The sequence below is a fragment of the Apus apus genome, chromosome 13, assembly GCF_020740795.1.
Source record: "Apus apus isolate bApuApu2 chromosome 13, bApuApu2.pri.cur, whole genome shotgun sequence".
In the NCBI taxonomy this organism is placed as follows: domain Eukaryota; kingdom Metazoa; phylum Chordata; class Aves; order Apodiformes; family Apodidae; genus Apus; species Apus apus.
In genome coordinates this window covers 2,810,827-2,824,267 of record NC_067294.1, presented here as the reverse complement: position 1 = coordinate 2,824,267, position 13,441 = coordinate 2,810,827, and the positions used below count along the sequence as shown (strand labels likewise).

At 49.6% G+C, this 13,441-nt stretch overlaps 1 protein-coding gene across 4 annotated transcripts in view; it reads right to left on the bottom strand.

Annotated features, from left to right (window-relative positions):
• JADE2 (jade family PHD finger 2) overlaps positions 1-13,441 on the bottom strand; it is a 113,724-nt gene that overhangs the window by 51,644 nt on the left and 48,639 nt on the right. For all 4 annotated transcript variants that reach the window (XM_051631580.1, XM_051631578.1, XM_051631581.1 and 1 more), the window contains 2 exons: positions 12,870-12,927; positions 10,000-10,085 (listed from right to left, as the gene is read on the bottom strand). In XM_051631580.1, coding sequence (XP_051487540.1) covers positions 10,000-10,085; positions 12,870-12,927 — 144 coding nt within the window. The remainder of the gene's footprint in view (positions 1-9,999; positions 10,086-12,869; positions 12,928-13,441) is intronic.

Below are 13,441 nucleotides of genomic sequence, written 5' to 3'. Positions count from 1 at the left end.
GGGACACAGACCCAAAATTAGTATTAAAGAAATGATGGGCTGCTTCCTGTCAGCTGATCAATGGTTCAACAGACATGAATGAAGCCGTGGGAAACAGAGTCACCCCAGGCACCTCTGTGTCACCACTACATCCCCAAGTGGGGACAGCCAAGAGCAGGACTCCATCAGGTACCAGTGGTGACTGCACAGCGAGGAGCAAAAGGCAAAATAAAGCCAGCTAGAGCTGCAAAATATAGTTAAATAGGGATCTAGGTGCCTGCCTACACCTTCACAGCCAAACACAGGGAGATTACTCCTGACCCAATAAACTCCTGTGAGATGGACACTGGACCCTTCCGCTGTGAAAATTCTCCAGCCCCTTGGACAGTGAACAGGCTCATTCTCCATCTTACCTCTGGCCCAGCACAGTACTCCCCCAATATAACACAATGAAAAACTCATTCCAAAAAAAATCCCCCACAGTAAATGAGGTTTTCCTTCCAGAGGGTTGCCTGACAGCAATGACTCAAGCAATCCTGCCTCTCGCAGCATAAAAATAAATTCTAAATGAAAATGGATGATTTCTCCTCTCTGCCATCTGCTATTAGCTGAAATAATAAGTGATGGTGCCAGCAATCACGCCTGGACACCATCTCGCTCCTACTTCTGCGCTACCTGCTGCGGGGCCAGGAAGGATCAGCTGTTTTCTTCAGACACTGTTTAATCTGTTAGCAGAGCCTGTCCTCCAGATGAGTATTGCTTTGTTAGAACCACAATGAATGGCACTATATGGCTTTGCACTTTTGACAACAAAGATAACACGCTTTGGAGACTATCTGGGAAACCAAACTGGCTGAGATGCAGGAAACTAGACTTTAACTAAGACCACCGAGACCAGTATTTAGGTCAGTTGGTTTAATCCTCAGAGTCTCAACTGCTAACCCAATTAAATCTAAATACAATATAAACAACCTTTCTTATGGTGGGATCTATTTGAATTTTACTGGTACCTTCCTTCTGACGCATCTGCTTCGAGACATTTTTTACTATGTCTATATAAACCTGATTTGAGTTGGCCAGACACAGTCTCAGTGCATCCTTCAAGAAACATAATTAACAGCCTACATATTACAGTCAAAATTAGGCTTGGTTTGAGAAATATCAGTTTCCTTTAAGTCTCTGTGTGCTACAAATGCCTGGTTACAGATGCCACAGGAAACTCTTGAATATGCTGACAGTGTGAGAGATTAAGAAAAAAATAAATTAAGACAGATGTTAACTAAACATGAGAAGGGATATGTGACCTCCAACTGCTCTTCTGTGGTGGATGAGATATTTCCCCATGCATGGTCGAGGGCAGCATCAGGGGCTGGTGCCAGCTCCCTGCTCCAGCCACCAGCACCGGGGCAGGAGAATTGCTGCACATCTACACCACTCCATTTGCAAAACTTGTTAAAAACACTACTTTGGAGACCTGCCCTGGGGATTCATGGGCAAAGCCAGGCAGGAATGATTTTGAAAGGCACTGAGGACCCAAAAGGTTTTCAAAACTCCCCACACTAGACCCTGCTGACATGCAAGTGCCCTGCATCTCCTTTACAACCAACTCAATTGCCTCCTGAGGACACCCCCTTCAATACTATGGGGTATACACCATACAAATAAACACAATTCCTCCAGGAACTTGGAGGAGGAGCCGGGAGTGCCACTGAGGAGCCCTGGTCCCCTGCCGAGGGCTGCTGCCCATGAGCAGGAAATAAAGCATCTCCATCTGATCTTCGTGTCACAAACTAAATACATTTTGTTTTGCTTTAGCTATTGATGGATATTGTCTTCAGCACTCCCAGCTGGTTGCAGGGTCATGGTTTTGGGAGTCGAGGAGTCCTGGGAGCATCCCACAGGCATCCAGCTATGCATCCCACACTGCTCACTGCCACTCTGACCCAGCAGGACCAGCCTCACCAAAGGTCTGCAACATCCTCAGGGCATGGAATACCCTCCAGAAAACCACCATGCACACCTTGCAGCCTCCACATTGGAGAACACAGCAACAGGATCAGCTCTGGATGTAATACCTCCTCTCTGGATGGTGTGGATCCCAAGCTCATCTTTTCCTGCATTAAGTCTTCCCCAAATTCATCCCTTCAGCCTCTTCAGCTCCCATCGGCATAGAAGCTTAATTTTAATTTTAAGCCAAATAAGCACGATTGTATCTATTTCCCTGAAGATGATAAGGCACATTGCAGGCTGGATTTGCAATCTCAGTACTTCATTTATTTAGTCCTTCTTGGAAAACAGATAAGCTCACCCATCCCACGGCAGCACGCCCGCCCGCACTTTATCACAGCCATGCCTCTCTCTTTTCATGAAGAACTGGAAATGCTCAAATTATTAACTATCAAAGCAGAACATTTTAGAAATGATAGAATGGTACAGAAATTGTAAAGGGAAGCAGATCAGTTGTCTGGAAATCTCCCAACAGCTAATACGCACAAATTGTAATCTAAATGTCGTTTTGTTTTGAATTGTCTGGGATTAGGGTTGGGAAAAGACTCAATTATTCTACTCAAACTCTTCTGAATTATTTATGAAAACCAAATAAAGGATAAATTGGGCACTGATGAACCGAGGACCTGGCGGTGAAGAGAAAGTTGGGTCCCAGAAAACAAGCAATTTTCCCTCAATAGGAGTGTTTACTGTTTCTCCCCATCCGCAAGAGCTGACAAATTGTCTCAGAGACTCGGCTGCCCTGCTCCCCCAGCCCTGGCCAGGCTCTGGCCTCCCCTTCCTGCCCAGCAGCAGGATCCAGTTTATTGCCTATTGATCTGCTGACATCAGGGGAAGCCAAACCAAGACGTTCACTTTATGACCTCTGCTCACTGGGGAACCTCAGACAGGCTCCAGCGATGCTGGAGACACATCACCCTGGTGCCCGGGGGCTGCCTCGCCCTTCGCCACAGACAGCTTTGAAAACAGGGAAAAAGATGAAATTGCAAAATCCCAAGACATTTGTGCCTTCAAACTTCAAAGTGAAAAAGAGCAGGAGTCGGGGGTTGGTGTGCTCATGCAGCTCAAAGCCCAGGAAGGAGAAAGGTGGATGGAGAAACCCAGGCCGCACCGTGGGTCCCGTAGCATGCACCACCACCTTCCCTCCTTGCCCCCAGAGCAACAAGCTACAGCACATAATGTGCAGGTGCCTGTAGATATTAGAGTAGTGGATAAAGAATTGCTAAAAACACTCCTGAAGACACCACTCCTCGGCACAAGTGTATCCAAGGAGGCAGGAGCAGCAAACCAAGTACCGTGTAAGAGCAGCAATCGATGCAGCAGCTTCGATCACCTCCTCTGTCGCTGTCATTCCCAAAGCTGCTCTCCAGCCTCTATCCCACCTTCCCAGCTGCTTTCCCTGCTCATATCCAGGTCACTAATACTCGATGTGGCCAGACCCTTCCCAGGATGATCACAGTGATCTCATGTTATCACTGAAGCTGTAGCAGAGGAGCCTAAAAAGAAACCCCTCCTCCTCCCAGCAGCTCAGGCCACCACTGCAGCGGTCCTGCTGCTCCAGATGTGCTACCAGCTGTGTGGAGAAGCTGCTATGGGGACATCCTGATGCCATCAGGAACCTTGAACAAAGGGCTCCCAGGGCTCCATCTTTGCAGCAGCATTCCCTGTCCTCAGTGGCCAGCCAGTCCCTCCCCTAGCCTCCCCACCATCTTTCTGTGCAATCCTCGTATCTATTTCCAGGTTCTTTGACTCACTCACAAATCCCTCTAATAAAGTGGCTGGGCAATCTCACTGCCATTCAGCTCCCACTTTATGTGCTGTCAAGGACTCAACTTGTCAAGTGGCTGCACTGTAGATCTGAGCCTGCCAATTATCCCCCAATACTGACTCGAAAACACCAAACTCAGATCCCGCAGTAACAACTCCCCGCTCATATGAAACCAGCTCCTGGGTGAGAGCCAAAAAAGCTGCATCCGTTTGGGGCTTGAAATTGAAACGAAAAGAAACACTCGCCCAGTGCTGGTTGTAATTAGCTGTGAATCCAGCAGCCAGCCCTGGGACTGCCATGCAGGATCAAGCACGGAGAATGGCACCCAGAGAAGTGGTGCGGACCCGGCATCACCCCAGGGGGTACGGAGCTAGGGCTGCCTGCTGCACACCAGCCTGGGGGGGAGGAAGTGGCTCCCAAGGGGAAAAAATGGCAGCTCAGCCAAATTCAGCTGGATCCTTGCATGTGTGGCTTTCCCAGTCAGCAGGAATTGTGTTCCACTTCTTCCTCTGCATCTGCATCCAGCTGACCTTGGGAGTTTTTGGAACTTGCTCTTGGGGCAGAGGGACAAGCTCTGTCCCTGCTCCCAGTCCCAGGACAGGATGCAATTTTGTTTATACACATAAATATTTGTAGTCCCAAAGTTTTAGCAAGAATGAACCTTTCCAAAGCATTCCATGATGCAAAGAACCGGTGTGGTAAGAGAAATGAAGCTCATAGATCAAAATCCAGGCTGGAAAGCACATTGTGCTCCCTCGGGAGAGGTCAGGCAGGAGAGGAGGGAAGGGACTGGCCACAACCTGCATCCAAGATTCACCTTTCAATCTGTTCCCTTCTACTACCCAACAAGCCTGCAATCCTCCCCTGACACCTCTGGATCTGCCGCAGCAGATGCGGGATCTCACCTCTCTGTAGCATGGCTGGGAAGGAGAGGCAGCAGAGGGACACCACACTGAGCACATGGGAATGATTTTTGACCCCGTGAAAACAGGTTTTCTTTATGTTTTGGTTCAACACTTTTTTCCCCACCCTGACTGCAGTTTTGGCAGCCATGTCCCACGTACAATCCCTGGCCGTAATCCCCCTTCCTCCATCCACACCAGGACAGGGGGGGTCTCCGCCTGCCTCCTTTGCAGGGCTCCCTCCTCATTTCCAGCCAGCACTATTAGCCCCTTCACTCTCTCAAGCATAAAATTGTTTGTTGTAGCTCATGAGTCACAAGGACTTTTAGAGAAAGGGAAAACAACAGGAACAATGGGAGCCCTGGGAATAGTTTCTGGTTGTACAAACTGTCTTCGTATCAGCTTGAGCCAGCACCTCAGCGGGTGCAGCCCTCGGCTGCCCAGCCCCACTCCCCTCCAGCCCCCCCAGCACTATTTCCCTGCCATCAGATCACATTTTTCCAGCCCTTTCCAAAACGAGAGGAGTGGCAATATTCAGTAGCAAGGCTCCGAAACGTGGCGATGCTCAGTGTGTGTTTGTAAGCAGTGATATTATCTGCCTGTGGGGAAAAAAAACACTTACTCTGATGTTCATTTGGGAGCCAGCCTGCTATCTCTCCATCTAGTCTTGTTTCCTCTCGAAATGTTGAATGTTAAAGAGTCAATGAACAACAGAATTTAAAATAGGAACAAGAAGCATTTTTGTCTGGCCCTTCTCAGTGTTCAGAAGACAATGGTATTAATTTGTTATCCCCACGCCAGCTTGGGAAAAGTGACAAAGCCACTGCAGTCAAACCTTTCAACAGAGACAGATTTTCTCCTTATCCAGCCCAGTAAAAGCATGTCCAGTCTTGCTTGGCCATGCTCACAAAAACATTTCAAGTACAGAGAGCCCAAGGACTAAATTCACATTGTACTCAGCCGTTCTACACATTTTGCAGGGAAAAAAAAAAAGACCTAATGCGCTAAGAATTACTTTTGAGAAGGGAAACAATGAGGATGTTTGTTAAAAGGGTTAAATCCTGGTAAGGAGATACAAAAAGGCATCTTTCAAAACGTGGAAGTAATATCTAAATGAGGCAAGCAGAAAGTAATGTAAATTGTTTAAATTTGTGGTTTCCCCTTCATCTTGAACCCTGCCTGCAGCTGCGGTCCCCTCGTCTCCAGAGGCTCTGGAGCGAAGGAGAAGTGGGATGAGGATGTCCGGTGAGCTGAGCACTGCCTGCAGAGGACAGGCTGCACAGGCTCTCCAGCTTCCAAAAGGGGTGGCTTGTGGGAGTGACAGGCAGGTGGTTTGCACAAAAGAGTAGAGTTTTCTTTCCCACCCCTGAAGCGAAAAAGAGCTCCTGAATAGTTCAGGAGCTAATGAGGAGCACGGCGGGAAAGGCGGTGACTCAGAGGCAGCATCCAGGGAGTCCCCAGGCCGCTGATGGCTGGGAGCTGACGGATGGAGCCAGGAGCTATCATCACACACTTGCCTTGTTCCGAGGCTCCCTTCTTAGACACTGACAACTGTTCCCTGTCAGAACAGGAGCAAGGCCTTGCTGGCTGCAGCCTAACCAGGCAGGCTGGCACTCTGATCTCCAGCAGCCCCATAGCCAGGGGCAGGATTGCACGAATGCACAGCTAAATGCAGCAGAAACCCCTACTTCAGGCACAGGTTCCTGCTGCAGATCCAGCATCCTAGGCAGGGAGGAGCTGAACAAGCACTCCCCTCCCTCCAGCTCCTGGGGCAGGGAGCACCACCCGCATCTCCTCGCAGGGCTTCTACGGGCCACCAGGCTTGAGGCCAGGCTTGGTGACAAACGAGCTCTAACAAGATTAATTAAAATGACCAGATTGGTAGACTGCTATTACTGCAGATACAACAAGCTGCTGGCAGCTGCCCGTGTCCATCCTCTGCCTGCAGGCAGGGGCAGGGCAGCAGTCATGCTCGTGGCACTGTTAGAATGACACCAGAGCTCTGCCCTGAGGTCTCTGCTGTCCAGGCGTGCAGCAGGGGAGGACAACTGTCCCCTCTGCAAGTGAGACAGCCGAGACAGAGGCCTGGTGCCTGGGACACATCAGGCAAGAGCCCGGGCAGAGCCCCGTGACAGGCACAGATAAATATAATCGCCCTCCCTGGCAATGTCCCCCATCGTGGATGTTTACAAACAGCTCAGTACTTTTCCATGTTAAGAAGCTTGTTTTTCCAGATGCCTTGTATCGGGTGGTTTTTAATGTGTATAGTTAATCCCTTCTCACAGAGTCTTTCATAATAAACATCACCCCCTGACCCGGCTAATAACTACGTAACACTAATGCTTCTGATTTTTTTTATCTCCTGCTCAAATTGTCGGGGAATGCAGAGAGCAGCAAAGACCCGAATTTGAGAGGGGCAGGACAGCTCAGTGGTTCCCCCCACTCACCCCCCACAACCTCCCTCTCCCGCAGCCTGTCCTCCAGCATCACTACCCCTCAGGATCTGCCCAGACCCTCCGCACCCAGACAGCAGCTCAGTTCTTGATAAGCTACAAGCCATGTGCAAACCTGGATTCTGAGGTACTGTCTGAAAAGGCTTCTCCAGCCTCAAAACACCTGGGGGAGGCTGCCCAGGGCAGGGGGGGGCAGTCCAAAGTCTGATAAGATTATTTGTGCTCACCCTGTTACCCTCCCATGGCTTCCATCCTCAATGGGATAGCAAAGAGAAAAGTAACTCAGTGTGAAATAGGTTTGACAGTGGTGTAGTTTTACACCTTTTACTCCATCAGGACACGATGACATGACATCCATCCCAGTCTGTGCCAAAAAATCCTCAAGGGCTCCTGCGAGAAATCCTCCAGGATGTGCCTTACATTTGATCCAGACCACGGACCAGATGGGTTGATGGGTGCTCACAGTAAGAGAAGATGGTTGGGTCACTCATGGAAGAGTTTGGAAGATGCCGTCATAGAGGAAATCCTTAAACCAGTGCTTTTTGGAGTGACCTCCAAACCATTACCATGCACCACTACAGGTCTTGGACCTGCCACACAGGGTCAATCCAATGTCCAACCTCAGGAACAGTCCCTGAGTTCAGCTGGAGCTGGGTTCAAGCAAACCTGGCTGCCAGCAGCCACTGGGGAGCTGCAGGCTAAGGGAGTAAAGCTGACATCTGGACTGGTCCCATCTGCTCAGGTTCCCACCAAGATGGTTTGTCAGCTTGAGCATCCTGGCCAAACTCCAACATGAGTAATTACACACCGCTTCCCCAAATTCCCCCAGAGTTTCAGTTCAGATATGCCACCGGGGTTCACTTTCTGTCCCAACTGTTGCTAAGCTGGGCATTGTTAAGCTTTTGCTCCACCTTATTTGTTCCAGAGCTCCATTTCCCTGAGAACCACTCTCTGGGCATAACGCAGTGTGAAGCAGAGGGATGAGCCTGTCCTCTGCCGGCCCCACATCTGACGTCTCCTCGGATGTCATGGACTAAGATCCATCTTTAACTCCAGCTGTTGCACAGCAGCAAAACTTGCATCTGGGTCCAAACATCCTTCATGAAGTGCAGAAGCATTTTCCCTCAGAGACTCGGCTCAGACTTATATCCAGTAACTTCATTATCAGGCAGGTGAACTCCAAGCTGATTGGTAAAGCTGATTCACATTAAAGACAGAAGCGTGTCTGTGCCAGTGATGCAGACAGAGAAGTCCTGATGCAGGGTCTTTTGGAGGAGGATTCTACTGGGCAGCAGCAGGGTGACATATGTGGCACTGCTGGTGACATGAGTCACATCTTGGCACATCTAACCAGGTCTAACACCAGGCATCTCTGTGGGACTCCTGAAGGCATGTACATGGCTAATCGGACGCCTTTATGGACACATCAGGCCCAGGAATGGGCAGTTATATCTGAGGAGGGATAACTGTCCCAGGGGGAGGAGATGGCTCAAATGCTTTGCTATTGCAATGGGGGTTCAGCTCACAGAATCATCCCCTTGCCCATTTCCCCAGACAGAGCTATAATCAAGACATGACACTTCCCACCCTAATGTGCAACTTTCCAACAGCTTTGCCAGCAGCCACTGACATCTGCACCCCTGGTTCTCTGCTCTCTGGAGTGTTTCCAATTACTTCAGCTGGTAATAATGGCTTTCCAGCCTCTCTCTTTACCAAGGCACAAACAACTCGGACTTTTTAAGTCCCTGTCCACACGTTAAGATCTATCCATATAAATATGTCACAGTGATAAGAACTGAGTGCAGCTGTGACTTGGGCAGTGACCACAGGAAAACCTCAGAATCTCTACTTAGCTTGACTCACAGGGAGGACGTCAGAGAGGTTTGTGCTCACCAGGCCACAGCCTCAGGAGAGGCAGAAGGCAGGGGTTTGGCAAGGAATTCACAGCCTGCCATGCCAGCTTCACCTGCTTCTAAACTTAGCTCTGAGTCCCGATCCTGTTCCAGAGGAAAGGGAATGTGAGAACAATGTCCCTCTGGCTTTGCTCAGGCTGCTCCTGAGACAAAGCTGACCACCACTAAACACTGCAGTTGCTACAACAGCAGCTCATGCCTGGTATAGTTTCCATGTTGACTGGAAATGGATCCAAGGCATGCGAGGGAAAACAGGGCACGGCATCACCCCTTCCAGCATGGTCCTCAGGGAATACAGATCCCATCCCAGACCCTGCACCCCAGAGCTGGCAGGGGCAACCTGGGCAATGTCCCTGGGGTGGGCAGTGCTGCCCAGACCAGCAAGGAGCGAAAACCCTGCAGCAAGGTCAGATACCAGCAGCTTTGGCTGAACACCCTGGAGCCTCGTGACAAGGAAGAAAGCAACACAACAATCTCAACCTCAGCTGTGCTGTCCCTCATGTCACAGCCCTCTGTACTTCCCACTTATCCAAGGGGAGGAGCCTCCATGCCACCTTGCCATCCTCCCCTGGCATCAGTGCTATGATCTGTGCCATTTATGAAAGGGCACCAGGGTGGGCATCCAAGAACCTCAGCATGTAGCCGTGCCCATACCATAGGACCTCCCAGTGCCACCAAACTCAACCTCTCCCTACTTGCACCACCAGGAATCCCTCCTAGGGGCCCAAGCACTCAATGAAGTATGCACAAGGAACCCCAGTCCTTCATTCAAGATGACCACTGGGTACCTCCACCTGCTCCCTCCCAGCAGAGCTGAATATAAGGTTGAGGTTGGCACCATCAGTGGGAGCTGTGGCTCTGCAGTGTGAGCTCGGGCCTCTCAGAGGATGCCCTCTCCTCTGGTTGCCACTACATGTGGGCAAGCATGATCCCAGGGATGAAACCCCCCATTGGCAAAAGCCTAGAAGCTCACATACCTCAGAGGGCTTCTTCTCCTTCTGCCGTGACCAGGTGGATTTGGTATTTGGAATTTTGGAGCATCTAGAAGCAGACGTGGTGTGACCTGCAACAAGGAAACAGAGACAGTAAGTGATTAAATTTTGCCCCCATCTTTGTCACCAGCCCCACTGCTGCTACTACCACCTCAGCCAGCTCTTTGGGTCAAAGCCAAGAGGTGGTAACACCTTGACATGGTGTTATTCTCATCCTCGGATGGCTGAGTAGGAGGAAACAACACTGTGCCCATAAGCAAATGCCAGACACAATGGAGCCTTGCACACTTCAGGAGGGGCTCTGGGCTGGAAGCTGAGCTTGCACAGGGACCAAGACTGTCCTGGGTGAGGTACCAGTGTGATGGGAAATGTCCCACCCTCCGCCAGCACAGGCAATGTAGTCCTCCTGCAGTGTTAGGCCTGATGTCATTAAAGTGGGCTTGACATGAACACTTTTTGTTTCATTATTTCAGCAAGTAACAGGACTGTGAAGGCAAAGCCCATGGCAGAATTCCCTGTGCTGCAGCCACCAGGAAACACTGCTTTCCTGAGCAAGCTGCTCAAAGCCTTGCAGCAGCAGCTCCACAGCTTACACCCAGAGATGGAGTCACTGCTTTCCACCTTGCCCCTTCCTCTCCAGCTACAACGTACAACTACACAGATCACACACCACCAGCATCCTTTCCTGGTGGAGCCATACAAAAGAAGGTCCGCACTTTACATTTACAATTAGCCTGCAGGACAGCATTTGTCAACAGCTTAGATCTATCACCTGAAACACCAATATCCAAGTCCATCAGAGATAAGGCCGTGTTCCTTAATACTGTGATTAAAGGCTCCTCACCCCTGCCTGGCAGCGAAGCCGCCTCGCGCCGCCCGGCTCCGTAAGCCCTTGAGCATCTGAGGATTAGGGGAAGTGAAGTTTGGAGCACGGCTTCCAGAACAACCCCCTTTCTGAGATGGAGATGTTTTATTTTACAAGAAGCAAGCGGTGGTGACAAAGCCTGAAATGCTTTTGAGAGGCACAGCTCAGCCCCCAGACCCCCCCAGGGCTCCAGCAGGACGGGGGTCCCCTCCAGCAACCAAACAGCAGGTTCCTGCCGGCTGCAGTGGTGCAAACCCAGCTCATGCTGAAAATTTTTTTGGCTAAAGCTGTGGGAACGGCAGCCAAACCCAGCAAGATCAGCCTTTCCATAACCCCCTGTAATCTCCCCATCATCCTGTTAGGAAAAGGCCCAGAAGTTTAGTGTCTTCAGCAAAGACACTTTCGTTCTTGGATATCCAGCAGCCAGATCCTGTAAAGTGTGGAAAGCAAATTCCCAGCACAGCCCAGATGAAATTACTGTGACATTTGTAAGAAACCAAGAGCAACTAGTAGGAAAATCCAGAGCCCAGACAGGGGATTAACTAGTGCCTGGAGGGCAGGGAACACTCAGGCACCGCAGTGTGCCTGCAGTGGGTGAAACCCTGGAATAAGTGGGAGAGGGAAGTGCTCTATTTATAGCCAAAATTCAGCACATTTGCACGTTTACTGTTGGGCACATGCTTCTGTGCTTTCCAGAATGAGGATGAAATGAGGTAGATGTTAAAAAGCAAGCATGGGCTTGCAAGCTTTGCTGGCTTGAGCCTTATCCCTGTTCCCATATCACTCTTCAGCTTGCAAGAGGGGAACAAGGTGGCTCTGGATTTACCCTGACTCCAGTAACAACTTCCCTTCCAGTAAAACATCCTGACTGGAGCAGTACCATCACAAGGCAAGGGCAGCTAAAGCTTGAAAAGTCCTGGGAACATTATGTTATTAATCTTTATTTCTAATCCGTAGGTGTCACCATCACTTAAATCTCCAAAACCAGCAAAATTGTATATATTTGGCAATAATAAATAATCATAGAATCCCAGACTGCTTGGGGTTGGAAGGGACCTTAAAGATCATCTATTTCCAACCCCACTGCCATGGGCAGGGACACCTTGCACTAGACCAGGTTGCTCCAAGCCTCATCCAACCTGGTCTTGAACACTTCCAGGGTGGCCACAGCTTCCCTGGGCAACCTGTTCCAGTGTCTCACCACCCTCATAGTGAAGAATTTCCTTCTAATGTCTATTCTAAATCTCCCCTCTTCCAGGTTTAACCCAGCACCCCTTGTGCTCTGACTACATGCCCTTGTAAAAAGTCCTTCCCAATTAATAAACTTATTTATAAATAGTAAACCTTACTAACAGACTAATGAATACAATAATTACTGGTATATTTTTATAATAACTATGATGGTTGGGTCAATATATAGCAGGACCCCTCCGGATTCCACTGTATAAAAATGTTTGGGTGGGGCTGCAACAAATTAATTATCAATAGGCTTATTTAACACTGACTTTCTCCTTGGATGGCTGAATGGGAGGAAACAACACCTTGCACATCAGCAAATGGCAAAGATGATGATGGAGCCATGTGTGCAAGGACTTCAGGAGGGGCCCTGGGCTGGGAGCTGAGCTTATACAAGGGTAAAAACTTCCCCAGCCAAGTGGAAATCAGTCCCAGGCTGCAGCCCTCAGGACAGGACAACTTGTCTCCCACAGGTGTTTGCTTCTTTAGCAGCTCTGCCATCAGCAGCTCTCCCTCACCCAGACTCCTCTCATGAACGAGACACTTCCATCAGTTAAGAGGAGCCCCAGTTAAATTGATACCAGCTTGTTGCTGCCTTCCTGACAAACCCAGCCCAGTGTACAATTCATCCTGCAGAGACTTCCCAGTAAAAGCAGTCTCCTCCACTCTTTGTAAAGTAATTATTCAAGTGTTTTCCCTGCTGGAGGTGAATCGCTTAGTTATCTCGTTCAAAGCCTTGAATTAAAGGTCTTACTGTCAGTGGTGTCTGAGTTATCACTGCTGATCGAGTACTTGCGTCGTTTTTCTTCCATCTGTAACGAAAAGAAAAAGATTGAACATTACACTTAAAGCCCAGGCAGCTCACCTCAGCACCAAATCACTGTTATCTCTGCATATCTGTGCACCGTGTTATCCCTGTTATCCCAGCCAGTACTTACCCTCACAACAATTACCCAGGGGCTTAAACACAGGAAGAGAACAATCCCTCCAGGGCTTTCCTGGAAACTTAAAAGGGTGTCAGTGTTTCTCCACCAGCTTCCCTGCCTCCTAGGAGGTTCAGTGAGTACACCTGGATTGCTCAGCTCCGCGTGGCGATTTGCCTATGCAGGATGAGCAACCAAACGGCTCTGCCTCTGCAAAAGAATCGCTACTGGAGGATGCCCCACCACAGAGAAGGATGCCGCACCACGGACCACAGCACTGCTGGACAGGACCAAAGACTGTGAACTATCGGTCTGGGCTGTAAATCTGGAAGTGCACAGAGAGAAGAATGGAAACTACACACACTCTCAGTATGTCTGCAGGGGAAGTCCAAGCATCAGGGAG